General features: G+C 41.8%; 1 protein-coding gene across 2 annotated transcripts in view; it reads left to right on the top strand.

Annotated features, from left to right (window-relative positions):
- Wdfy2 (WD repeat and FYVE domain containing 2) overlaps positions 1 to 26727 on the top strand; it is a 153964-nt gene that overhangs the window by 97247 nt on the left and 29990 nt on the right. For both annotated transcript variants that reach the window (XM_013349268.2, XM_005355544.3), the window contains exons 4-5: positions 14748 to 14802; positions 24943 to 25093. In XM_013349268.2, coding sequence (XP_013204722.1) covers positions 14748 to 14802; positions 24943 to 25093 — 206 coding nt within the window. The remainder of the gene's footprint in view (positions 1 to 14747; positions 14803 to 24942; positions 25094 to 26727) is intronic.

Genomic DNA, 26727 nt, shown 5'->3' with positions numbered 1-26727 from the left:
AAATTCCTCTTGGGACAGAGAAAGATCAAAATTGGAAAGAACATTCTTCTGCAACTAACGCTGCCCTCCTCTAGATAAGTGGCACATTGGGTAGGTCACAGGTCAGGACAGTATGGCTGAGCTGGCCTCCCTGACCCTGAGTAGATTTTCCAAGTATTGTTCCAGGCAGATTTCTTCTTAACATAAGGGCAGTCCGACTCCTAGGAGTTGTGTACAGCGTTTACTAGGGCATTGGGAGCATTTGGCCAACACTTACATGTTTAGTCATTGTTTTTAAAAGAGGAGGGAAGAATTTGACCATTTATCTTAACAAGATGCTTTGAGTAGATTTTGATTATTAGTGCTTGCCATGGAGTATTATGAGCCTACATGGACTCCACCCCACCTATGTGGTGAGGTAACGCTGTTTGGTAATGACTGGCAGCAGGGAGGAAAGCTTTTCCGCTGTGTCCAAGTGTGCAGTCAGCCCATGAGTGCTGAAGGAAGTCCTTTGAACCCTTCTCTTAGCCCAGCCTCAGCACTGTTCTAGCTGGAAGGTGAGACTGTTCTCTGGGGTTTCTAGTTTGACTCCGTCTAGGAATAAAACCTTAATTCTGAGATCAAAGACGGTTCTATTTTTCTTTTTCTTTTTCTTTTTTCTTTTTTTTTGATTTTTCGAGACAGGGTTTCACCGTAGCTTTTTGGTTCCTATCCTGGAACTAGCTCTTGTAGACCAGGCTGGCCTCGAACTCAGAGAGATCAGCCTGCCTATGCCTCCCGAGTGCTGGGATTAAAGGCGTGCGCCACCACCGCCCGGCTTCAAAGACGGTTCTAAAGGAAGCCCCCAGAAGTCTTGTGTTCACAGAAGCGTGGATCTGGGGTCTTGAGGGGCTTCCTTCAGAGTGGTTGTTCTTGCAGTTACTGATGCTGCCTGATGGAGATTAGTCATCCCAGTTCCTTCCACCACAGGCCATTGTCAGGGCTGGTGAGATGGCCAGTGGTGGACTCCTTGTCACCTGTCCTCATGACCTGGCCTTGAGTCCTGAGCCCCACGTGGCAGAAGAAGAGAACTGGCATCCACAAATTGTCTCTGACCTCCAAACAAGGCACAAACACACACCCATGCGTTTACATGCACATGTACTGCCCCAATAAATAAACAAACACCATTTATGAGTTTTGTTTTGTTTTTTAAACACGTAGAGTCCCTGAGCTTTCAGGTGAGCTCTTTCTAAAGATAGCCATGTTCTCCTGCTGTTGTGCTGAGTTATAGTGAACTTAACACAGGTTTTAGAGCTTCGCTCATGAGGAAATGGGTCTAAGGCACCGACACAGGAGGCTTACTATTCCCCAAGGAGGGTTTTTAATCAAAGAAAACTGTGGCGGTTACTGTACCTTTGGCATTTGTGTGGGGTGATGGACTTTTCTGGAACCTCTCAAGACCATACTGTCTTTCCTAATGTTGTTGTCACCCGTGTAGCCCCTTCACCTTTTGTCTAGTGCCTTAGTGTCGATGTGAGTCTTGGTGGAGCAGTGTGAGTGGATTTAATATCAACAACGTCCTTTGACCGGAGATTATTTTCTAGTACCTGCGTTGTAATTGGGGATTTTTTATTCGTTTGGGTTTTAGGAGAGGCAAAATCTTACCATATTGCTGAATTTGGCCTCAAAGTCTGATCCTCCCAGCTCAGATTCCTGAATGCTGGGCCACCATACTACCCTGTGGCTGTGGATTTTTAGAAAACCTTTGTTTGAGACAGGTTCTCATGCAGTCCAGGCTGGCTTTGAACTGCTCTGCATCTGAAGATGGCTCTGAGCTCCTCCTGTGTCTGCCTCCTGAGTGCCAGGATTACAGGCATGTATGACCAACCAACACCTGGCTCAGTGGGTGTAGTGTATATGCACATATTTGTGTGTGAGAGCGGGTGTGCATTCTCCTGTGAGTACGAAGACAGAGATTAATGTTGGGTATCTTCCTCAAATGTTCTACAAAGGTTTTGGACCTGTTTGACTGAATAACTTGTTGGCAGGGTTGAATGCATTTCCTGTCTCTACATCCTGTGCTGGAGTTACAGGTGAGCTACTACACCCACTGACTTTTACATGGATTCTGGGATTCATGGTGACACGTGTGTTATCCGCTGAGTCATCTCCCCAGACTCCTACAGTAGTTTTCAACAATAGGAATCAATTTTCTTTACTATACCCCTCAAATAAAAGAATATTCTCTGTAGACATAAGATGCTTCATTAGTTTTCACATGGAGTTCATCTCGTGGAGAAATTAGAGCCATGCCAGTTTTCTCCTGTCACTGTTCACAGCCCAGCTGGTGTGGTTAATCACCTGTGAAGCCATTCCTCTCTCTAGACCTCGACAGCAGCAGAACCACAGATCATATCTCCAAAGAGTCCCCTGACACTTGTTCTGTGCTGTGAAGCTTCAGAACTCACTAGAGCCAGAATATGGGAGGGAGCAGTCATTCTTTCATTGCAGAATGGGGCTGTCAGCTGGTTTTGATCCCAGACAAGTCATGAGGGCTTACGTCATCAGAGAAGGGTATGGTGTCATGTCTGCCCTGGTCTCTGGGGTTCAGTGCTGGGCTGTACAGTGACCCAGAGTGTTGTAATTAGGGTAGGTTTTCTTTCCAAGGTGTGTTCTTCTTGCCATTTATGTTTCCTCCCAACACACGCACACACACACACACACACACGCTAGAATGTGGATGTGCTCCACACCACTCATCTCCAGCTCCTCTGCATTACAGATGGAGCAACAGCTGTTCTCTTCATGTTCTAGCAGCATTAGACTATCTCAGAGATGATCGAAGAGAACCGCTCACCACATTGATGCAAAGACCAGCATGACTTTCCCATCAGTAACCATCGCTTTAGAGAGAAGTCAAAAGCGTTAGAGCTAGTCTGGTGTAGTGGAACGTGTCTGTATCCGCAGCTACTTTAGAGATAGTGGGAGGAATCTCAGTTTAAGGCCAGCACCGGGCTTCCCAGAAAAGGGTGGAGCTGGTGCTTTAGCCTTGAGCTTTCTGTTTGGGGTTGGACCAGAAGGATGCCTATAGGGTGCTATGTGGAGTGGATTCATGGTTCAGTATTTAATATGGTTTTCAAGTCTCTGAGTCCCTCCTGATTCTTCCATTTGGCACTCTGAGGTGATATTCCTGCTCTGTCTTATTACTCCTCCCTGTAGCTTCACTGTCTTGTTCTTCCACTCCCTGGGACTGTGCTATGTGCTGCCCTCCTGAGCCCCAGACTCTGGCTGCAGAAACTGTCTGGACCATCAACCTCGGTGTCTCAGAGACACTTTAGAGTTAACCCTTTGTCCCTTGTTCCTCTACTAAATGACATCATGTAGAGCCCCACCCAGAAACATACGGCACATCTTCCCTCAACCCCAGAACTGTCTAGTCTGTGTTCACTAGATTTAAATTTTTTCCTATCCTTTACAGTTTTGGCTGTGGCCCATTGCAGTAACCCACTGGATTGCCCCTGTTGTTGTTGACTCTTATTTCCACTTTTCCCTCATATCCAAATTTATAGTTTAATTTTACCCCTCCTTAGGGTGTAAGTTCTCAACAACTCAGGAAGAATGAAGTTCAAAGTACTTTTTTACCCCTACTTATCAATCTACCTATCAGAATTCTGCTGCCCAATACCAGATATGTGTGGTTCACATCCATACCAGGAATTTGGAGCCTCATCACTAAAATCAGATGCCAGCCCTCACCCCTGACCCTGCTCTCAGACCTGCTTTTTAGACTTGCCCTGGAGACCCAGAGCAGCGAGAGGCCATCTGCACAGCGTGGTTGGAAGGTTCTTAATTCACATTTCTACCTTAACATTTATGTATATTCCACTTCTATCCTTTTGTATTTAATAAAATGATACATGGAGTCACTGAAAGTGTCTGAGAAATAAGAATTTAATACGTGTTGTTCCTTTGTTTTCTCTTAGCATAAGTACCTTCAAAGCAGGGAACATATGCAGTGATATTTCCCATACTCTGTAGAGAGAGAGCATTGTGAAATTGAATTCTGAGTAATATTTTTTGAATGAATGAAAACCCAACCAATCCAGGTACAGCCTCGGATCCCAACATGCAGTAGACTGAGGCAGGAGGATCGAGAGTTCAAGGACTGCCTAGGCTACAAGCAAATGAATGAGCCAGTTACATTTGGTTCCATGCAGAAGCTCCCACTCCTTATGCCCTCATTTTTTATTTTTTAAGATTTAGTTTTATTTATATGTTTGTGTATATCTGTGCATGTGAGTATGGGTGCCCACAGAGGCCAGAAGAGGATCCAGATATCCAGGAACTGGAGTTCCAGGTATTTGAGAGCCACCCAATGTTCTCAAACTAGATGATCAAACTAGAGTAAATGTAGCACACGTTCCAACTACTAAGCCATTCCTCTAGCTCTGTATTTGTATTCCTATAATCTAGTCATTTTTTCCAAACAATGTTTGTTGCCAGTTCTCTGGAGGGCAGAAGCCATTCTCTTCCTGTCTTCCCTTCCTGCTTACTAGCGTTCCTGGGAGAAACCACTGTGCCTCCTCCACTGCTGTCCCTCATCTGTGTGGCATGAACAAGGTGGCTACGTACGTTTACTGTTGGCTGAGGAGAATCATACGTGGAATTGTTGTGATGGTTCTAGGAGTGACTCCCAGTCCTTTCCCAGTAATAATTCCTTGTATGACAGAAGTGGCTTTCATTTCAACAGTAGGTAAACTTTACTTTTTTGACAAACAATTATTTTATTCAAAATTGAATTCCTTTTTATACAATGATTCATCATCTTGAATTGAAAGGTTTTTTTTTTTTGTAAGCTTATCATTTTCAGACTAGTTTCCTTATTCCCTCCCCCATTTTTGTTGGTTTTGAGGGAGTATGGGATTGTGTGGCTATAACCCTGGCTGCCTAGAACTCTGTGTAGACTCACCTCACGCATGGAGTGATCCTTGAGGTCTGGTAAACTACTTTGCTTTTTGTGAGTGCTGTTTTATTAGTAAGACTTGATTTTATTTGTAATTTTGACTTAGTTGTTGTTACTTATATTTTATGTCCATATTTATTTCACAAATAGTGTTCAGGACTGAAGGAGCTGTGGACTTAAAGCCATAAAGAGATTCATAGCAAGTCAGAGTGGACACCTTGGCTATAAGTAGCTTGAGATGCAGGATATGATGTTTTTGCTGACCCAGGAAGTGAACATTGTTTAATCTTGAGGTTTGAGCCAAAAGTCATTGACTATTCTAATTGTCAGCACTGACTAGGAAAAGTAGTACCATAGTAATGGGTTCTGTTCCTTTTTAAATTATTTGAGTGTCCTTTATTTGCACCCATTTTTATGTAATTGGACTTTGGGAAGCCTTGAATCTCCAGTTGAGAAGTCATATTTCCTACTTTAGGTAGTCGCTGGTGGACTATTTAAATAGTAAAAAGTTAGTATCTGTCATCCTTATTTGTAGTAGCTCTCACAGAAAATAAATTTCATTTTTGTATGGCATGTTACTATTTTGTGTCCTCCAAAATCTGTTAGTATTAATAGAGAACTAACTGCTCTGTCTGAATGGACACGGTCACAGAGCATTTCTTTGCTGCCTCAGAGTCTGGAACCCCAGGACATCTATGCCTTTCATGAACGAATCCTAGGTGGAAACAATAGTCTTGCTGAGTTTTTGTTGTAGCAATCATGACATCATTTAGAAACAGTTTTCACTTCCATGGGGCAGCTTTTTTTGTGTGTTTGGAATCATTTTCTCAAAAGTTTTGAGCCATTTTTAGAGCATCAGCAGCTAGCCTTTTGTGGTCTGGGTGAGAATGGTCCCCATTGCCACCTGTACTTGAATATTTGGTCCCCAGCTGGTGAAACTGTTTGGAAAGGATTCAGAGGTGTGTCCTTTTTGGAGGATGGGCACCACTGGAGGCGGGCTTTGAGATTTGTAAAGCCGGTACCAACCCCGGTTTGCTTCCTCTGCCTTGCTGTTGTGTCTCAAGATGTATGCAATGCTTCTGTAGTGCCTGGCTGGCTGCCTGCTTGCTGCTGTGCTCCCTCAATGATGGTCATGGACTCTTACCCTCTGAAACTAAGTCCCAAATTAAATGCTTTTTAAATAATTGCCTTGGCCGGGCGGTGGTGGCGCACGCCTTTAATCCCAGCACTTGGGAGGCAGAGGCAGGTGGATCTCTGTGAGTTTGAGACCAGCCTGGTCTACAGAGCTAGTTCTAGGACAGGCTCCAAAACCACAGAGAAACCTTGTCTCGAAAAACAAAAAACAAAAAACAAAAAAAAAAAATTGCCTTAGCCCTGATATTTTAGCACAGCCACAAAAAGCAAACTAAAACACCTATATAAAGTAGGTTCTGATATTATTTCCTGCTCACTATTACAGCCTAACTGATTATATCCAAATGTTATTTAAAATATCCATTCTCTCACTGACCATGAGAGTAATAGGGCTTGAACAGGGGCTTTCTTTGTGTAACTCGTAACTCGTCTGTGATTTTGGCCTTGAGATGGACATTCCCATTTATTTGAATACTTTCCAAGGACATTCGTTCTTGACTCAGAAGTTGGTCTGGGTTTCTTGAATAGATGTGTGAGCCTTTGTCTCTTGACCTTCTCCTATCTTGAGCATCAATGTCTAGGCTTATTTTCACTCAGCAGTGGGAAAAGCATAAAAACATTGCTGAGAGAGAAGATGATGGTAGATGATAAATCATGCACCAGGCAAGCCTCTGGGGAACAGCCAGACAGCTGAGCGGTGTAGAGAGATCTTGAAATTTCTAGTTTGCTGTTTTGTGTCTGAACCAAAGTTTGTGGAAGAATTTATAAGAAAAAAGTATGTGTTATAGTTTTTCTTCACTCTGACAAAATACTCACGAATTAATCTAAAGGGAAGAAAGGTTTGCTTTGACTCTCAGGTTCAGAATTTTCCTTCTATGATTGCTTGGGCCTGTGGTGGCACAGTATGTCACATAGGAGCTCATGATAGAAGGTCCTTGTTTACTTCATAGTGGCTCGGACACAAAAGACAGTAAGAGACTGGGTCCCAATATCCTAGAGGAGGGCACACTACTTCCTCCCACTAAGCTCCATCCCCTAAAAATTCTAAGGCTAATGATACCCTTAGACCAAGAATACTTCAACACATGGGCCTTGGGCAACAGTGAAAATCCAGACAAGTAGTTTGTACTGTTTCTTGTAGATGATGCTTTTGCTATGGAAAGATGGTCGGCTGCTGTTCCTGCACATGCCCACTTTGCTTTCCTTACCTTAGTCCAGTTGCATCTGTGTGCCGTTGATCTGAGTAGCCAGGAATGTGAGTAGAGGTTTCTTACACAGCTGAGGGGTTTGAAGCGAAAGCTTTTCCTTCCCTCCATCTCTTAAAATACCCTGGTCAGAAGGGTCCCTGGGTCTTTGTCAGGCACAGAAAAGGGCACCTTGCCTCTCAATTCCTGGGTGCAAGATACACGGTAGGCAGCAGAACCCCTTTTCATCATTGCAGACAGTCAGGAACAGCACAGGCAAGCCAGCAGGGTCTGAAGCCAGGGCTGAGCAAACCTCAGGCCAGCTGAATCACTAAAGCCAGGCACTCCCCAAACCCCCAAACCGAGATCAACGAAATGGAAGCTACTTTATGACAGTTGTAAGACCTCCTGACAGATGGACAGATTGAGTAAAGAAGCAGCATGAGGCTCCATCCGTCTTCTCTTCAGCCAGACATTAATGAGACTTGTTAATATGCTAAACAGTAAACTATTGTCATGAAGTTTTGTTTTGAAAAAGTTCCACTTTTCATGGACTTTATTAATCAATATAAACTTGTTATTAAGTTGGCTTAATATTTTATAAATTTTGTCAGGTTTTATTTCTAGTATAACAAATATCAATTCATACAGCCTACATAAGTGAATGTCCTTCAGAGTCCTGAGTAGTTTTCAGATGCATGCAAGTTCCAGGGTACTGTTGTGAAGCCTGCAGACTGCAGCCTAAGAAGGGGAAGCTTAACCAGAGCAGCTCGCAGACCTCATACCAAGCCTGTCAACCTTTCTGAGTTCTTATTCAAAAAGTATAACTTTCCTTCGTTCTGTCTTTTTTGAATACCCGCCTAGAGCCAACACATGCTCTCCTTAACAGCATAGCTTCCTCATTGCTCCTCCAAAGACCCTCCCTTTCCAGCACCTACTTGCCTAAAGCAGAATCCTTAATTCTTTTCCCTCTCCCTCCTCCCAGCAAGTGTTGGGGGTTTCAGCTTACCTGCCCTGTTGCTTTTCTCTCAAGCTTTAATAAAAAGATTCTCAAGTTAGAAGGTCACTTTTGGCATTATTCTAGGATTTGAAGTTTTATTTGTGGACTTCTTACGTACTGTTCTGATGTAGAGATGAAAGGGTTCACCCCTGCCCCTGGTGTCCTTCTCACACTCCCATCAACATCTCCCTCCAGAGTGGTGTGTTTATGATCAGTGATGAGCTCATGTGGACACATTATCACATGTGCCCCTGCTGCACCCTCAGGGCTATCAAACCATGCTTGTCATTGTTGGGGTTCATGGTTGGCTGGGCAGAACTGTTGATTACTTCCCTCCTTTGGAGCTTGCATGGTACCCATATCCACTGCCCCAGTCTAGACTAGCATCTCTGCCACTGCCACAACCAACTTCCAGGCTTCAGACAGGACCTTTTTTGCCTGTCTTCCAACCTATCTGTCCATCCCATACCACGTCCAGGTACTCCACCCAGCCAGATCTAACCCCTATTCCAACCTTGGGGCCAGGGCACACAACTGCACACCAACCCACCAGACTTCATTCCACCTAAGCTGTTTCCAGCTTCTAGGTCTAACCTGCTCATACACCCTCTCTTATGCCCCAATTATTCTGTCTGTATCAAGCCTAGAACTAACAAAAGAAGTCCACATACTCAGGTCTCATCACAAAAATATAAACAATATGAAACATCAAGCCAATATTTCACTTCCAAAATCTACTAGTCCTGTAGAAATGCTTGCCAATGAGAATTACCTAGATGAACTCAGGACACAGAATTTAAAAGAACCATCATAAACTTCATTTAAAAAAAAAAAAAGGTTGAAGGAATTTAAAGAAGATACAAACAGCTCAGTGAAAATAAGGAGGAAAATTTAAGAATAAATACCTGAGCGATGCCCGAGAAAACACAAACAGAAGACTAATGGAAGTGACAGGCAGCCCAGAGCTTGAGAGTGCAATTCAATAATGAGATAGAAACATTGACAAGGACCCAGGCTGACACAAAGATGGAACTGGAGTTGAAAAACCCAAGTAGCTCAACTGGAAATCTAAAGGAAAGCAACAAGTCGAGTGACTCAAGCAGAAGGCAGATTAGGACTTGAAGAGAAAGTGGAGGAGCCAGACAAACTAGAAATCAAAACCAAAAGCACAGGGAAGGAGCATGAGAGAAATGTGGGATACCACACACAAATCAAACCTCAATTGAGGTCATAGATGAAGAAGAAGCACCCCAAGTCAGTGGCAAGGACCAGCTTATCAAACTCTTGTATGTCTCTCCTCCTTTCAGGAACGACTTGTGCAGCACACACCTTGTTTTAAATCTGGGGACTTCTTTGTGACCTTTTGCTAGGTAATGAAGCATAAGCCATTATTTTCCCCTTCATTCTTTATTAATGAGGGCTGAGTTCTTTATTTGGGTGTGACCTTGGTGACTGCTTTGTTTATTTTTCTGAGAATAAAACCTTCTTCTGGCATGTAACTATAGTTTTGTTTTCTTGATAAAAGTAGACTTATCGTGTCTTCAGTCAGAATGTCTTTGGTACACCACACACTTAACAGACAGTTGGTAACTAATGACCTAATTTTAGATTCTATTTTTAATTTTTGAGGTGGTGTTAGATTTTAAGAAGAGAGATTGTTGGCAGGCTTTCAAATAATGCAAGAAGCTTAATTTAAAAATTATTTATTATTGTGTGTCTGATGTGTGTTTGAGGGGAGGGTTACATACATGCTGAGAGCAATTTTGTGCAATTGATTTTCTCTTTTTACTTAACATGAATTCTGTGTTATAAACTAAGCTCACCAGCCATGCATGGCAGGGGCTTTTGCTGCTGGACCATCTTGCTACCCAGTAGATGTTTTAATGTGTAAGGTGCTGTGGTTTCATCATCAGGATTCTCACAGATCTGTCTCATTGATGCTTACAAAGCAAGTGAGGTTGTGGACAGTTCTTAGAACTGTGTAATATCCCTTGACTGGTCACATCAGAAGAGAGAGACAGAATGACTCGACACTATCAAGAACTTATGATGTGTAGGATCCTAAGGATGACCAGAAACCAAAATGGTATGTTTATTCCAGTGAAAAACACACTATACTACCTACTGTGCTTAGACTGACAAAAACTTATTAACAAATGGGAGTAGTTGAGGGAACTCGATATTATCAAACAAAAGCCATGGTGTATTTGACAGATGTATTTCAAATGCAAATAAAAAGTGGCAACAGTTCTTGTGAAGCATTCAGCAGCGTTGTGATTGGCATGTGTCTGGGCAAATGTGGACTTTTTAATACTTTTAAAAATGACAGGACATGTTAACAACTTTAAAAAATACCATAGCCCAATTAAAGTAATTTTACCATCTGATTGACTATATTGCTAGGCTTGGTTTTAAGAGAAATTGAGAGACAAAGGAAAGCAAAACACTGGTTGCAGATGTTTGAAACTGCTCAAACTAGTTAAAGAGATTAAATAGAAAGATCTGAGTGTAATTCCTCATGGAAGACATTTCAATTGAAGTTATTTTTATAAACCAAACTTTAAAATTATAGTGCTGGGGATATAACCCAGTTGGCAGAGTGTTCGCACCTAGCGTGCATGAGGGCCTGGTCCACCTGCAGCACTTTGTAAGTGGCATGGTGGTGCAAACATGCAGTCCCAGCTCTCTGGGTCACATAGGGAGTTTAAGGCTAGCCTGGGCTACTTGTGACCCTGCTTCAAAACTCCCCCCAAGTGCAATTTCAACTCAGGATATCACAGTTGCTTTTTGTTTATCAATGATTTTTCAATACAAAAGACCCAGTGAGTAAAGTTCAAAGGCAGGATATTGGGAGAGGGAAAGGTTTTACTTATTAGACAGTGGGTTACAAAGTCTGGTAGTCAGAACCTTTGTATACGTCAGTAAGAATATTACAGAATATAAGATGGCAGGGGCCACACTGTGTTGCCTTGGGAGTTAAGTTACTGCTATCCAGATCTGCTGGGTTTACTGTTACAGTCTTAACCAAAGCCCAGAGGGCCTGGTTCCTCTGCCACTTTCTCACATCTAGAAACACTGTTCTGCTAGTTAGGAGATCTGAGTTCTCCAGGCTGCAGATGGGGCTAGGTTATACTATTTCCCAGTGGGTAGGGGAAGCTGAAGGCCTGCAGAGCTAGTATTACAGTCCAAAGGGAGATGGAGAAAGCTGCAGGGAAATCCCCTCCCCTCCTGTGTCCTTATTTCTGTCTGCCCAGCCAACAACTTCCTATGTCCTGGAGACCAGCTGGATTTCTCTGAGACTCGGGCCAGCTTGGTGGTGATGTGCCAGCATCTTTCTTGATTTCTCTTTTGTTGGGCCTTTGCTTGTGTTGCTGAGACTTCACACCCAGATCTAGAATCAATTGCAGACTTTCCTTCAGAGTCAGCTGTTCATTGGTTCATTTGTTTTGTCTTAGGGTTTGGGGGGGGCAATAAAAAAGTCTAAAGCAAAATCTAAATAGAAATTTATACAGAAAAATGAAAGCCCCCCCCAAAAAAGGAAAGAAAGAAAAGAAAATAGTCTCATATACATGAACATTCGTGTATATTAAATCACAGCGAGATGCACTTTCTTGCACATTAGTTTGGCAAAAGGGAAAAGGTGAACACATCTGTTGATGGAAGTGAGTAGTCACTGTGATGTGAAGGTAGGGGCTGGGTGCCGTTAAGTTTCATGGAGAGTGTGATGTCACTCTCAGTTTTGAGTCAGCAATCTTCTGTGTGCATCATGTCATATGGACATGCATGTTGTTTTATAACAGTGAAAAATAGCAGATAACTAACGTTACCGTTTAAAAAGGGCAGGACTTGAAAAACAAATGGTATACCCATTTTATAGAGTTTTGTAGGGTCACCAAAAAGAGTAAGTTAAATTAAGTGATTTTTGGAAAGATAGCTCTGATATGTTATTAAGGGAAAGTAGCTGTTATCTTATTTTTATACAACCTAATAACAAAATCCGTAAATGTGTATTTTTATTCTCTGTGTCTGTCTACAAAAGTGTTTATATTTTTAAATAAGGTTTATTAGTACACACCAAATGGTCTAAGTCTGTTTGCTTATAAAGGAAGATTGAAGTGCAGTTACTAACTTCTTCATTGTGCACCTCTGCGTGTTTAATGTTCTGTAAGATGCATTAAAATTAATTAGGTGATAGGTAGACAGTAGAATGGAAGTATGTTTTTTCCAAAATAATGTAAAGTGTATGTAATCTAATTTTGACTGGTCAATCCTAAAGGAAATAAATGTGAGCTTTAGCCAGAATGTCACATTAGATTTTTGTGAGTAGTAATATATTAGATATATATAAAATTCTGACTGGTCAATAATCTATTAGTATCATTAGACATATCCCGTCATATAACACACCCTCTGAACAGTACAGCATCCTGTGAGCTCATTAGAAAAAGAATGCAGTTGGTGAGTAAAGGATGACTGTCTAATTTGTTAATATTAAAAAAGCATCACCAATTTATTTTTACCTTGCATTTTATTATAGATTTCATTATTAAGCTGTATAATACAAGTATAATAGATATACTTTCAATAATACTTATATCAAAGAAATGATCTCACAAAAGGACCTTTAAATATTTATCTTTTGTATATTTAGACTAGCATGTGGTTTCCATAGTATATATATAAAGTGACTGGATCACCCCCAAATTTTCCTTGTCTACATGTTATTATCAGTGGAAGAAAATATTTTTTGAAATTACTAGTACAAAATAAACTTGTAGTTTTCTATTTTGTATACATTTCTTAAATCCTAAGTGAAAAGCTACATCAAATTGTTTTATTGTATGCTTTGCCTTTTTCCAAGAAAAACTGCAGTCTTTGCATAGGACGATGAACTATTTCAGTATATTTAATATGAACTAAACAGATCTGCCCAGTTATCAATTGTGTTTACAGCAGACATGTTCTCTCTGTCTGTCTTGGAGGCTCTGGAGAGATTGTCTGTCAGTTCCTCAGAGGGGAGCTGTATATTTCCTTTCAATTTTATCTGTCACACTGAGTTGAGCTCTTCAGAAATGAGTAGATATGGTGCCACTCCGTGAAGGATTCATGGTTATGAGGTTAAACTGGCAAGTTGAAGAAGCCTAATCCCAGCACTCAGAAGGCAGAGGCAAGCAGATCTCTGTGAGTTTGAGGCCAGCCTGGTCTATAGAGTGAGTTCCAGGACAGTCAGTACTGTTGTTTCACAGAGAAGTCTTGTCTCGAAAAACAACAATAACTGCAAAAACCTGGCGAGTTGAGTAATGTTTTTCCCAAGAAAAACATAAAGAGGTTCCCTTTATAGAAGGGCCTATGGCAGAAAAGCAGAACCAAAGAAACTAGTATATTCTGTCATGCTACCCTATTTTACCTTTGTGGTATCTGTCACAAAAATAATACAGTATTTTCACCTAAAAAATTACATAATCTATGTGAACTCAGTAAACACCTAAAAGCAAGAAAGGAATGTCCATGTCTGTCCTCCCACCAGCTTTGTCAGTCATCAGAGAAAAATTCTAGATGTTTCCAGCTGTTGTGAAAAGCTTCATTGTTCTGTCGTAAGCCCAGAATAAAGCCCTGCTTTATTTCATGCTGTTCCTCCACCCCTGCTCAGCAGTTCACCTTCAGAGATATGTGGGTATTTGCATTTGAGAAAGCTGAAGAGCTCAGCTTTTGGCCAGGCCTTGTAAATACCTGGTTGGAGTCCACACTGGCATCAGCAACTGCATGGGTGCTTAGGTGCGACCCTTTCGTGTGTTCCCACAGGTGTGCTCATTAACTTCGGGGGTGCTTTCCACACACTGGCAGACATGGTGACAGCTCGTTGTGCCCCTAGACACACAGGGACTGAGCAGGAGCAGCCACAGGGAGCTTGTTATAAGGGAAAGTGAATTGCTAATGTGAACAGTATTTCTCAGTAGAGAACTGTTGCCTAGTTGTTCACTGCTACAGTCTTTCAGTGTTTGCTGTGGCTCCAGTGAGACTTTGAATCCAGTTAGGACTGGCATTGACCAGAACCCTAACTCGGAACATGATCTCATGTGAGTTTGGACTACTGTTGGAGAGAGTCACACATGTCAAGTTGATTGACAAACCACTAATGTTACATATTTAACTAAAGTTAATGTTACATAACATACATTCTGTTATGCAGTCTGTTTACCAAAGCATAATTGCTCATTAAATAGTTTATTTTTGCTTGGGAGCCTGAAGATGACTCCACTGTTAGGAGCCCTGGCTGTCCTTCCAGAGGACCTGGGTTCAATTTCCAGCACCCCCATGACAGCAAACAACCGTCTGTAGCTCTAGTTCCAGAGGACCCGACTCCCTCTTCTGGCCTCCAAGGGCACTGCGTGCATGTGGTGTGCAGACATACGTGCAGGCCAAACACCCATACACATAAAATAAAAATAAATAAAATCTCAAGAAAAAAAATCCTTTTGCCTTATGGTTTTCTTTTGTCTTGTAGGAATTTATTTTGTCTGAAGATTATAACAAGATGACGCCTGTGAAGAACTATCCAGGTAGGAGTCGGAGCACTGTTTTTAGCTGGCTCTAAAACTATTTCTGGGTAGTTTTCACTCTCTCTAAGAACACTCCAATTACATGGGGTAACAAAAAGAGAAACCCTGTAAGGTCAGTATTATCTTAGTTGTGAACTAAGTTGCTGAGGCTTGAAGAGCCTGGGTTTCTCGCAAGCCTTGTTCTACAGAGGTCAAGCACAGCCCAGAGTAGGTCAGGGTGACTGCCACGCCCATAACTTTGTCTTTCTATACCACGCTTCCTGGAGTGGTACAGCAAGCTCAGGAAAAGTGGAGTCAGCCTCAGGTTGCTCCAGATGAACCTCATTTTATGTTTGGGGAAATGCTTTGACATGTGAGGGATGGGGTGGGAGGTGGGGTTGGGAGTGGGTTACATTTCTATTGCATTTTCAGCGTTGTCTTATTGGCCAGATTCATTCTGTCTGTCAGGAGTAGTGTCTGGAAGGAGCCTGTTTTCAGACCAACAGTATCATGTAATCAGAGCAGTAGGCCTTTAAGACCCAGATGTCATTTTATCCAGATATCCTGACCTCATTCATTCTTTGTGTTCACCCAGCATCACATCCATGACCTCCAAAGACACTATGCTATCATGAGTTGGAAGGTTCTAGACATTGCATTCTTTAAGATTTAGAGTTAAATTTCTTTCCCTGTGGATTTATTCCTTAGTTGTTTTTCATGCATCACTAATGAAATATTTACTGAGTACCTCCCATGTTCTGTTAGCTCGGGAGTGTAATGATAATACTGAACAGACGTGTTTGGTGTCCGTCTCTAAGCAGCTTATGTGAGCTGTGGTAGATTGCGCCCTTCCAGGTTTTGCTAAGTTTGTTAGAACAACAGAAATCGAGTACCGCCTTCTTCTCATGACAGCCTTTGGCTTGTTTTAAACAGCTGTGGAAAGTCAGTCTGACCTTTCTCCTCCAGTGTTCTTTCGCTTCTCTAACATACGCATTCTATGTCCCAACTGTTTATGGTCTGAACTTTTGTTCTCTAAAAACGTGTTTGATTGTCTTACAGATTTGAGGTCTCATGTTGTACCATTAAGATCTTTTTCAAATATGACATGATGTCTCATGTAACTTTTAGCATCGTTCCTAATGATCAGTCTCTCACCCCCATTAAGTGTGAGATGGACTTAGAACGTGGGACGAGATAGAGACCACTCCCACGATTATGTGCAGAGACTGGGCATGCGTGACACTCACCTTCCTGTTCCCTGGTTTGCGTGTGTAATGAGGGGAGCTCTTGTAGAGAAGCCTGTGTGCTAGGGAGCTAGGAAGCAGCAGTCCCGGAGGAACTGGTGCTCCCAGCTCAGCAGCCCACCAGGAACTGGACCCAGCCAGAGCCGTGAGAGCTCAGCCCTCCCTCTGTTAAGTTTTCTGTTGAGGCCCCCACGCTCTGATTTCCTCCTAGGAAACTCAAGGATTCGGCATCCCGCTAAGCTGTACTAGCATCATGACCCACAGAAACTCTGAGATAATAGAATGCTCCAGGATAGTTTGTTACACAACAGAAGATGACTAGCACGTGCATGTTATCTGCTGGGCACGCCCTACTTCCCCTCTCTACTGGGCACTCTTCTAAGAGAGTTCTGGCAGCCGTTTTCTACCCTGTGCTCGTGTGGGGTAGGGAATAATCGGTATTCTCATGGGTTGTTTTTAGGCTGTATCCTATGTTTTGGGACTTTCATTTTTGTTTTTATGCCAAACCTTGGACTTCCCAATCTGTTACTTACCATCTCATTTATCCTGTCCGCTCAGCTGAGCAAGATGTTCCAGTGTCCTTACATAGATACAGTTGTTAGTGCATATGTTCCCGGTGTCATTACGTGTATTAACTCCCTTTTAGTTTTGTATTTTTTTCTTGTGTCTTTGTTAAATATACTGATGAGTCTGCTAGATGTGCATCTGACATGCCCACCACTAGGAACCGTTGTTCTCACGCTCTTCCGTGGCAGGTTTTCTAGCATAGTTCATATGCTTTCTATCACATAATTACAATACTCAATACCCAGACTCCTGTGGATGCCCTCTTCCCAAACACCCAGAGCCAATGGTAAAATATTGTGTTTTCATTGTTTCCTTTAATTCAATGTTAAGTTTATGAGAAAATCAAACTTTCCCGTGTTCCAGAGCAGAGAGAAAACTATATCCCGGAGGGCTGTGTATGCACATGCGCTGACTTTGTAGCTGTCCCGTGGAGACAGAGAGGCTGTATGTGACCCATGCCCTTAGCAGCACGAGGTACAGCCTGAAGCCTGAGTAAGATGAAAAATTGGAACTGAGCATAGAAAGTCCGCAAAGGATCATATCCTTGTGAAAAGGAAGGGGTGGAAATCCTCCATTCATTGGCCCAGGAGACAATAGGGTATTTATTCTGATCTCAACTCTCTATAGATGAGAAAAATTTCCTATGATAAGTCGAACCCTATCTGAAAAATCCTTCTCACAAATTATAAATCTAAAACAATTATACAGAGCTAGAAGCTCTATGTTTTACAAAATGATCATAAAAGTAGGTATCGATCATGATATTCCCAAGCACCACCACAAATAAATGCAGACCTCTTTAAGACAAATTGCATATGTGTCCCTAGAGCTGAACAAGAACAGCTGGACTAACCAAGGCTGTATGTAGGCCAGTGGCAGAGCATTCATTCGCTCAGTACACACAAGGTCCTGGAACTGAGCTCCAGCACTACGGAACAGACAAGCAGAAGGACTGCGTAAGAGTGACTTTTTACCTTTAAAAGTATTACAGAAGTACATGAAGCCACCACAAATATGTGTTAGCAGAGATGACGAACAGAAAACTTAGACTGCCAACAACGCTGGAACATGATCAGTAATCTGAAAGAGATTGTAACATCGCTTTTTAAATTTTTAAAGAAAACTAAAGCTAAGCATGGTGGCATATGCCCACTCTCTCAGTCTAGGGCGGTCAACCTGGGCTACATAGTGAGTGAGAGCCTGTCTCAAAACCAAACAGAAGAGATAAACAAAAAAATCAAGGTAGGAGCTGGAGAGATAGTTAACTAGTTAAGAGCACCTGGTGTGCTTTTAGAAGACCCAGGTTTGGTTCCCAGTACCTGTGTGGTGGTAACCGTAACTGTCTGTAACTCCAGTTCCTGGGGATACACTGCCTTCTCTGGCCTCCGTAGGCCTTGACCCATATGGTGCTTTTACATGCAGACAAACATCCAAACACATAAATTAAAAATAAATATATTTTTTAAAAAGGCATAGAAACTAGGAGCTAACAAAACAAAAACACTGTGATTAAAAGTCTTTGTGTGGGGGACTTGTCTGTGTAACAGTCCTGCCTGTTCTGGAACTCATTTTGTAGACTATGCTGGCCTTGAACTCACAGAGATCCATCTGCCTCTGCCTCTGCTTCTGGAGTCCTGGGATTAAAGGCGTGTACTAGCACGCCTGGCTAAAAGTCATATTTTTAAAAACATGAAAAATACCATTGAAATTCTAAAAACCAGTGGGGAAGTAGATTAGACCATAAATTATTAAGCTACTGGCAGATTTGATGTCAATAGAGCAGTATGTTTAAAGTATGAAGGAATTGTTAAAAATAGAATTCTATACTCTGAGAAGGTATCTTTCAAAAATAAAAATTAAATTAAATTAAAACATTTTCAGTCATAAAGAATCCAAAGAATTAATTTTGTATAAACCTCCACTAGAGGAAATGTCAACAGAAAATCTTCAGGAAGAAAATAATGTCAATGGGAAATATGCATCTACTCCAAGACTGAGAACAACAAAATGCTCACTGCAGTGCAGTCTCTTTAAAAGATATTCACTAACAACAGCATAGAATTGGTGTCAGATATGAAATTAATGTGTGTAATGATATTTAAAAAAGTAGAAAGTAGAAGAATAGAAATATGCTGTTGTAAAGTTGTTATGCTAAACATGAAAACTGGTGAATTAGAGATACATACTCTTTCCCATAAACAACTGTTACTATGACAAACAGCTAGTAACCAATGAAATAAAATAGATGTAAAATTATTTCAGTGCCTAAAAACAAAGGCCAAAGTAAGAGAAAAATGGAGAAAGAAAATGGAAAAAAGAGAATAGGAAGGGGATAGGTTTAAACCTAAAATATCAATAATACATTAAATATAAATAAGGTAAAACTAGTGACTAAAAGTCGTCAACTTTTAGTCAAGTCTGTTGAGTGAGGATTTGAGATTCAGATGTAACCTGTAGATAAGACACTGCTAGTCATTTGAGAAGCAAGTTGATGGGAGAAAGGTAGAAGTCATACCACGAGAACACTAACCAAAATGAAGCTCAGGTAACTTTATTAATATCAAAGCAGATTTCAGATCAAAACTAAAGAGCGAGTCCAGCAGAAGGCCATAATGAGTCTTTTTGTATGTTACTAACATAGCTTTGAGATATGGGTAACAATGGAACTGTGTAACTACACAGTTGTAGTTAGAAATTAACATTCTCTTCCCGGTAACTGATAGAACAGACACGCAGAAGGTTGTCAAGGACAGTTCAGTGCCTTTCCCAGTGGTCAACTATAGAAATTCTGTTCAACTGAAACAGAATATGCCCGATTTCAAACTGCACACAGAACTTCTGCTAGGATTAAATCCATAAAGCAAGTCTTGATAAGTTTCGAAGAATTTAGACATTTTCTAAGAATGAAATTAAAGTTAAATTTGATGATGAATATAGATTCTTGGAAAATCCTAAAATATTTGGAAGGTAAATAATACAATTCTGAATAATCCATGGGTTAAAGGAGAAACCACAAAGCATAAATAACATGAACTGAATAAAAATGAAAACAAGGATAGCAGTATTTATAGGATACATCTGCAGCAGCATCTGAAGGGAGACTGACAGCTCAAACATTGGCATCAGAATAGAAGCAAGGTCTCAAATCAGTGACCTTGGTTTACTGCTTTGGGAGAAAAAAGAAAAGGAACAAAGAAACCTAAGCTACCCAGAGGGGCAGGAAGACAGATTAGTACAGCAGTTCATGAGATATAAAGCAGATAGAACGGAGAAGCCTGCGCCATCAAAGGCTGTTTCCTGAGTGATAAACTTCTAGCTAGACTAGCAAGGGGAAACACTGGAAATTGTCAGTGTCGGGAAAGAGCGACCTGACTCTCTTCCAAAGGCTCCAGTGTGCACAGGGTGGTAACATGCCTTGAGCACTGTGACCTGACACTCATCCAGAGGCTGCGTGTGTGAATACTATATTGATGTGCATTGATATAAAGAACAAATAAAGTCAACAGGTCTTTGAAAGTCACAAACTGCACTGCAGATCACTCAAGAAGAAATAGATGGTCCTAATAGCTCTATATGTATAAGAAGAAGTTGACTTTTTAGTTTAAAACCTCCCCTTAAAGAAAACTTGTATTAGTGAGGGCTCTCTACAGCAGGGGTTCTCAACCTTTTTAATGTTGTGACCCTTTAATACAGTTCCTCATGAAGTGATCCCCAACCATAAAATTACTTTTGTTGGTACTTCATAATTGTAATTGTGTTACTGTTTTGAATTGTAATGTAAACATGTGTTTTCTGATGGTTTTAGATGACCCCTGTGAAAGGGTCATTTGCCCTCCAAAGGGGTCATGACCCCCAGGTTGAGAACAACTGCTCTAGAGGAGCAGCACCGAGAGAATGAGTCTCTCTAGACAGACAGCTCAAACATTGGCGTCATGAAAGAAGCAAGGTTTATGCCATTGGGGGAAAAGGGAGAAAATATGTACATATGTAGAGAAAGGGGATTTATTAGAATGACTTACAGGCTGTGGTCCAGCTTGCCAATAGTGGTTGTACCAATGAAAGGTCCAAGATTTCAGTGGGTTGTCCAGTCCTTGATGCTTGATGTCCCAGCAGTCCTCAGTCTGTGGCAGAGTCCTGAAGAAGAAGTCACTAGTAGCAGTAAGGAATGGACTTGCTAGCAAGAGAGAGCAAGCAGGCAAAGAGCAAAAGCTCCCTTCTTCCATTCCCTCTATACTCCGGCACCAGATGGTTTTACTGATTATATTTTATGAAACATTAAGGGAGAAAATATGTGAAGCTACAGGGACTCTTTTGGAAATTGAGGAATGAAAGACTTCCCAGTCTATTGCAGGAAATCAGTATTTCCTGATACTAATGTTCTACAAATCAATATGAGAAAATGAGGATGCCATCTCCACACAAACAGATGCTACAGCTCTGAATTTTACTACATGCAGAAATATGCACAAAAGAATACTGTATGGGCTGGAGAGATGGCTCAGAGGTTAAGAGCACTGACTGTTCTTCCAGAGGTTCTGAGTTCAATTCCCAGCAACCACATGGTGGCTTACAACCATCTGTAATGAGATCTGGTACCCTCTTCTGACCTGCAGGGATATGTGCAGGAAGAACACTGTATACCTAATAAATTAATAAATCTTAAAAAAAAAAAAAGAATACTGTATGGTCAGGTGATGTTTGTCTCAGGAATGTAGTGCTGGATTCACACTAAAAACTAAGTGGCAACTGGTCGGTGGTGGCGCACACCTTTAATCCCAGCACTTGGGAGGTAGAGGCAGGTGGATCTCTGAATTCAGGGCCAGCCTGATCTACTTTGAAAGTTCCAGGACAGTCACAGCTAGATAGAGAGATCCTGTCTCAACAATTGAAACCACAAAAACTCAGTGCTGTGTTCCCCAAATAAGGGAAGTAAAACTCGGACAAATGTGCCCGTTTTAATGGCAGTATGATCACAGTAAGCCCAGTGTGAAAGCCACTAGAGTGCATCAGGAATGGAGTGGAATGATAAGATATATATATATATATATATATATATATATATATATCACAGAGCCTTCAGCAGGAAGGAACGCCAGCATGCTCCAACATAGTGAAAGCCTGTCCCAAATGAACATATTTTGAAGGAATCCATGTATATGTGGTACTTACTACAGTCAATGCTGTAGAGATGGAGATGAAATGGTAGTTATGATATGCAGGAGAGCAAGGGAAGTTGCAAACTAGTGTTTAATGGGCTCAGGGTTTATGTTTGAAAAAACGTGAAAGTTCTAGAGAGGTGATGACTATCATATGTTAATGTGAATGTTTTTAGTTCTAAAAATGCATGTCTGAAAGTGGTTAAAATGGTAAATTATATGTCATTTTCTATAAAAGTTTTTAGAGAGATTTTATTTATGAATTGCCTGTTAATGTGTCTGAAGCTTAGTTGACTATGTCAGTAGATATGAATTCCTTTGGAAAAATTACTCTATGCTTGATGACACATACCTAAGGCAAGAGAATTGTGAGTTCAAGGTCTGTCTGGGTTGTATAAGGAGAACCTATCTCAAGTAAAACAGCTTTGAAAGTAATGTGGATAGACTAGAGTTGATGATAGGAATATGACATGACATAGTCTCTTTGAAAGATCTTCCATCAACTTTTCAAAGAGTTAAAATAGTTATCTTGTGACACAGTGTTTTTACTCACCCCTGTATGACTAGAATTGAAAAAAAAATGTATTGACTCAGGATGTGTAAACAGATTTTTAGAAACACTATAATAGCCAAGAGAGGGAAGTAATCCTGACTCTTATTATTGGATGAATGGAGCTTTTGTGTGTGTATGTGTGTGTGTGTGTGTGTGTCTGTCTGTCTGTCTGTCTGTCTGTCTGTCTAACAGAATGGAATGGTGATAATACATGCTGTAACATGTGAACTTAAAAATATGCTTAGTGGAAGAAGTCAGACACAAAAGCCACATCATATGACTACATTTATGTGAAGTGTCAAGAATAGGAGACTCAATAGAGACAGAAAGCATATTGACTCAAGTCAGGGAAAAGGAGAATTGAATTGTTTGGGGGTGAGTGAAATACTCCGGAAGTAGGTGGTAATGATCATGTAATATGAATATGCTATCAGCCAAGGAATTGCTGATCTCTAAAAAGGTCAGAAGTGTAGTGAGTTTTGTCTCAATAAATTCATTTTTTAAAAATCAACCATTGATAGCTGATACCAGTACCAAAGATATTACTTCCTTTCTGTAGTACAAGAAAGGACCAGTGTAAAGAATAGTCCAAGTACACCGATACATAAATGAGTTTTCCAGCATGACCCAGCAAGAGTTACTACAGCTACGCAGAGCTGTTCAACCAAAAATCAGGATAGTCCCTCACATCAACAAGCCAAAGGAGAATAACCCTACAGTATATGTCAGTGCAGGAAAGGGCTGGGGATGTAGTGCAGTAGTAGACAGCTCTCCTGGCCTGCACAGAGCTCTTTTCTACCCCCAACACCACCACCAGGGTGGGAAAAGGCAACACAGAAAAAGCATTTGGTGAAATCGTGATTACAGCTCCGAAACCCCAGGGAAGAGAAAAGCACTTCAGCGTAGTGAGGCGCTGCCTGCAGATCCTGATGGCCTGACGGTGAGAAAGCTTGCTCCCCTGCTAAGACTAGGATCCTTCTCTGCCCCGTTTCTCTTCACAAAGCCAGGTGTCAAGCCCAGATTTTCCTATGAGTTTCTGAAGTGTAGAGATAACTATCTGCCTTCAAAGGGCTTTCTTCTGAGTAAAAGAGTTCTTTCTCCTTAGACTTTTTTTTGCGTTTTTGAGATTTGGTTTGTTTTTCCACTGACAGCCAGACACTAAAAGAACTGACTTTGCCATAAAAATTAAGGTTTACTTTGCTGGTGTGTGTGTGTGTGTGTGTGTGTGTGTGTGTGTGTGTGTGTGTGTATGTGTCTAAGACAGACGAGAGAGAGAGAGAGAGAGAGAGAGAGAGAGAGAGAGAGAGAGAGAGAGAGATTCAGACACTCCACTCTCATTCTCCACAGTGACTAAATGAATGTGTTAAACACCCTGAAGTTGGCAGATGGTTTTGCTGCAGTGGGCTGCAGACAGCCACCCACACTGTCTGACGCTGCTTGGTAATCAGGTGGAAAATCTACACCTCACCATACTCAAGAGTGTACTCCCGGCCCACCAGACCACTAGCCAGGCTGCAGAGTGTGTCTTTGTTCATTCTTTAACCGTGTTCCATTGCCTGGCATCACATAGCAAGAAAACAGAACTCACTCTTCCTGCCTGAGCTTATTTAGTAACTGAGAACCATGAGACCTTAGCCAAACCACTGAGCTTCACTGCCCTGTTTGCCCAGGTGAGCAACAGAGAGAGGGCTAGAAGGTATGAGCAGTCTCTTCTCACTCTGAAGTTGTGTGATGCGAAAATTCTTCTGATAGGGTTGCTGTTGTATAAAGTAACCATGGGATTTTTTTTTCTCTCATGTACAGAGTTCTACAAAACAGGTATTTCATTCTTATTGTAGTTACTTTTTTCTGTTGCTGTGGTGAAACACTATGACCAAGTCAATTTATAAAAGAAGGCATTTATTGGGGCGTATAGTTTGAGAGGGAAAGTCCCTGATGGCAAAGCAGAGACAAGTAAGCAGTAACAGTTTGAGAGATCCCCTGTTGATCCACAAGCAAGAAAGAGAGAGATTCCACACTGGGAATGGCCTGAGTCTTCATCAAAACCTATCCCCAATGACACACCTCCTCCAACAAGGCCAGATCTCTGACTCCTTCCCAGACATTACCATCAACTGAAGAGCCAGCATTCAAATAGATGAAACCGTTGGGGGCCATTTTCCTTCAACGGCAGCTATCCCTGTTTTGTAATTATTCTCCAAGCTTTTGGTTCTGACAGAAAACTTTGTTAGGAGTTTAAAAATCGGATTTCACCACCAACAACAAAATAATATACCTTTCCTTTGGGGGAAGTGCACGTAAACTGACCAGTCACTGTGTTGTAAATATCTTTCCTAATGTGTCTTCTGATCACACTGATCCAATAGCCCTAGTATGCTTGGCCAAGCTTTGGGGAAGAGAGCTCTCTGAGGAAGTAATTCTTGGATGGACACAAGCAAGGATGTGAGGAGATCATTTTTTTTAAAAAAGAAAAGAAAAACAAAACAAGTGTCCAAGGAAAGCTGTTGTTTTGTCCTGTCCCTGGTGGCTGTGTCCTTCAGCCTCTTCTGGGATGAGGAAAGGATCTAACAGTGGGCTGCATTTTCCCATTTTCTTCAGGATGCTTTCTTTATCATTTTCTCATCTTTTGATTATTTTTCAGCACATCAGAGCAGAGTGACGATGGTCCTGTTTGTTCTGGAGCTGGAGTGGGTGCTGAGCACTGGGCAGGACAAGCAGTTCGCCTGGCACTGCTCTGAGAGTGGGCAGCGCCTGGGATGTTACCGCACCAGTGCTGTGGCCTCGGGCCTGCAGTATCCTTTGCTGAGCAAATCCCTTTCTCTTTGATGCATAGAAATTTGGGATATGTGTATTGTTTTCTATTGTTTATTTACTTACTGTTTTTCCTTGTGTGAAAAAGATGCTTAGAGACCTTCTTAAGGTACAAGGTATTGGGGGGGTTCCCACATAAATGGGGTGAAGTAAGGTAACAGGCCTGCTGACTGCTATGACCGAGTTCTGACACTCAGACAGGACACAGTCCACAGTGTGGTCCTCAGGTGTCAGGACTGGTCCACAGGGCTACAACCATCAACAAAATACATTTGGTTTTAATAAACAAGTTATTTCCTTAATAGAAACCCCCCCAACCTTATAAATACCCCATTGGTGCTTAGAGAGTAGACCATGAGATTTCTGTTCATTTAGGAATATTTTGGGGAACATTGGGATTGCTTAGCAGGCAGATGTGCTTGCTGCACACGTTTGGAACTGAGTTCAGTCTCCAGAATTCATGCTGGAAGGAAACAACCAGCTACTGGAAGTTGTCCTCTTAGTCCACATACACACTGAGGAACACACTAATAATAATAAATTAAATTGTAAATATCTCTTGACAGGCTGCCATGCCGGGGACCAGTAAGCTAGCTGTCTTCTAGGTGGTATCCTGCAGACTTTGTTCCAGGCATGAAACTCTGAATCCATAGTGGGATGTTCTTTCTCCCAAGTTGTCAGTCCATGTGCTTGGGGTGGGTACCTGCTAATACCAGAGAAGCCTCAGTTCTTGCTGGCTGGGCTCTGACAAACCTAGCATCAATTGGTGCGTGACATGTTTCTCCCAAGACAAGGAAGAAAGTTCTCTGGTATAAAAGGTGGATCCTCCAATTCTGACTAGTGAGGCAGGACCCGGAAATCAACATCATTCACAGATGCAGGAGCAGGGGACCTGCTTTGGGGTTTTATCTCTGTGCTTACAAAGTGTCTAGTCAGTTGTCAATAATACAGCAGTTTGCCATCATCTCCTTGCGCCTGCGTGGCAGTGGGTGTGTTTATGAGTGCACAGAGGCTAGTGCTGCCGTTATTCTCTCACTAGAAGGGCAAGATGAGGACCCATCTTGGTGGAGGGTTGTAAAGGGGGAGAGTGATCAAGACCAGAGACAAAGTTAACAAGGAGAGGGAGCTTGTCCTTGACAGGGCAGCACAACACCTAGAGGCAACATCCTCAGGCATCAGATGAGCCAGCCGAAGCCTGGAAGGGGACCACTGTTTCTGAGGTATTGTGCCATGGACTTCTGCCTTGTCCCCTCGCTCTTGGACATCAGAACTGATAGCATCCTGTGGCTTGTTCTGGTGCCGGCAGCATCCACAGGCCATGTAATGGTGCATCTTCCATTTATCTGTGTCTTACTCTAGCCAAACCAGGCAGGTCGAGCAAAGACACACATATGCCATCAAGAAGATAACTTTTCAAACTATCTGAAAATGAAAACCAAAGTTGAAGTTCAACTTGCCTTGACCATATTTTAACATTTGTTTAAGATTATAACCACTAGTTCCAAAAGTCACCTTCATGTTGTGACTGTTTTCCAAGCAGAGAATCATGTTACTGGTTATCAGAAGCCCGTGTGTGTGTGTGTGTGTGTGTGTGTGTGTGTGTGTGTGTGTGTGT

This window comes from Microtus ochrogaster, chromosome 17 (genome assembly GCF_000317375.1).
Source record: "Microtus ochrogaster isolate Prairie Vole_2 chromosome 17, MicOch1.0, whole genome shotgun sequence".
NCBI lineage: Eukaryota > Metazoa > Chordata > Mammalia > Rodentia > Cricetidae > Microtus > Microtus ochrogaster.
Note: the sequence above shows the minus strand (reverse complement) of the source record. Positions and strands in the feature narration are given on the sequence as shown.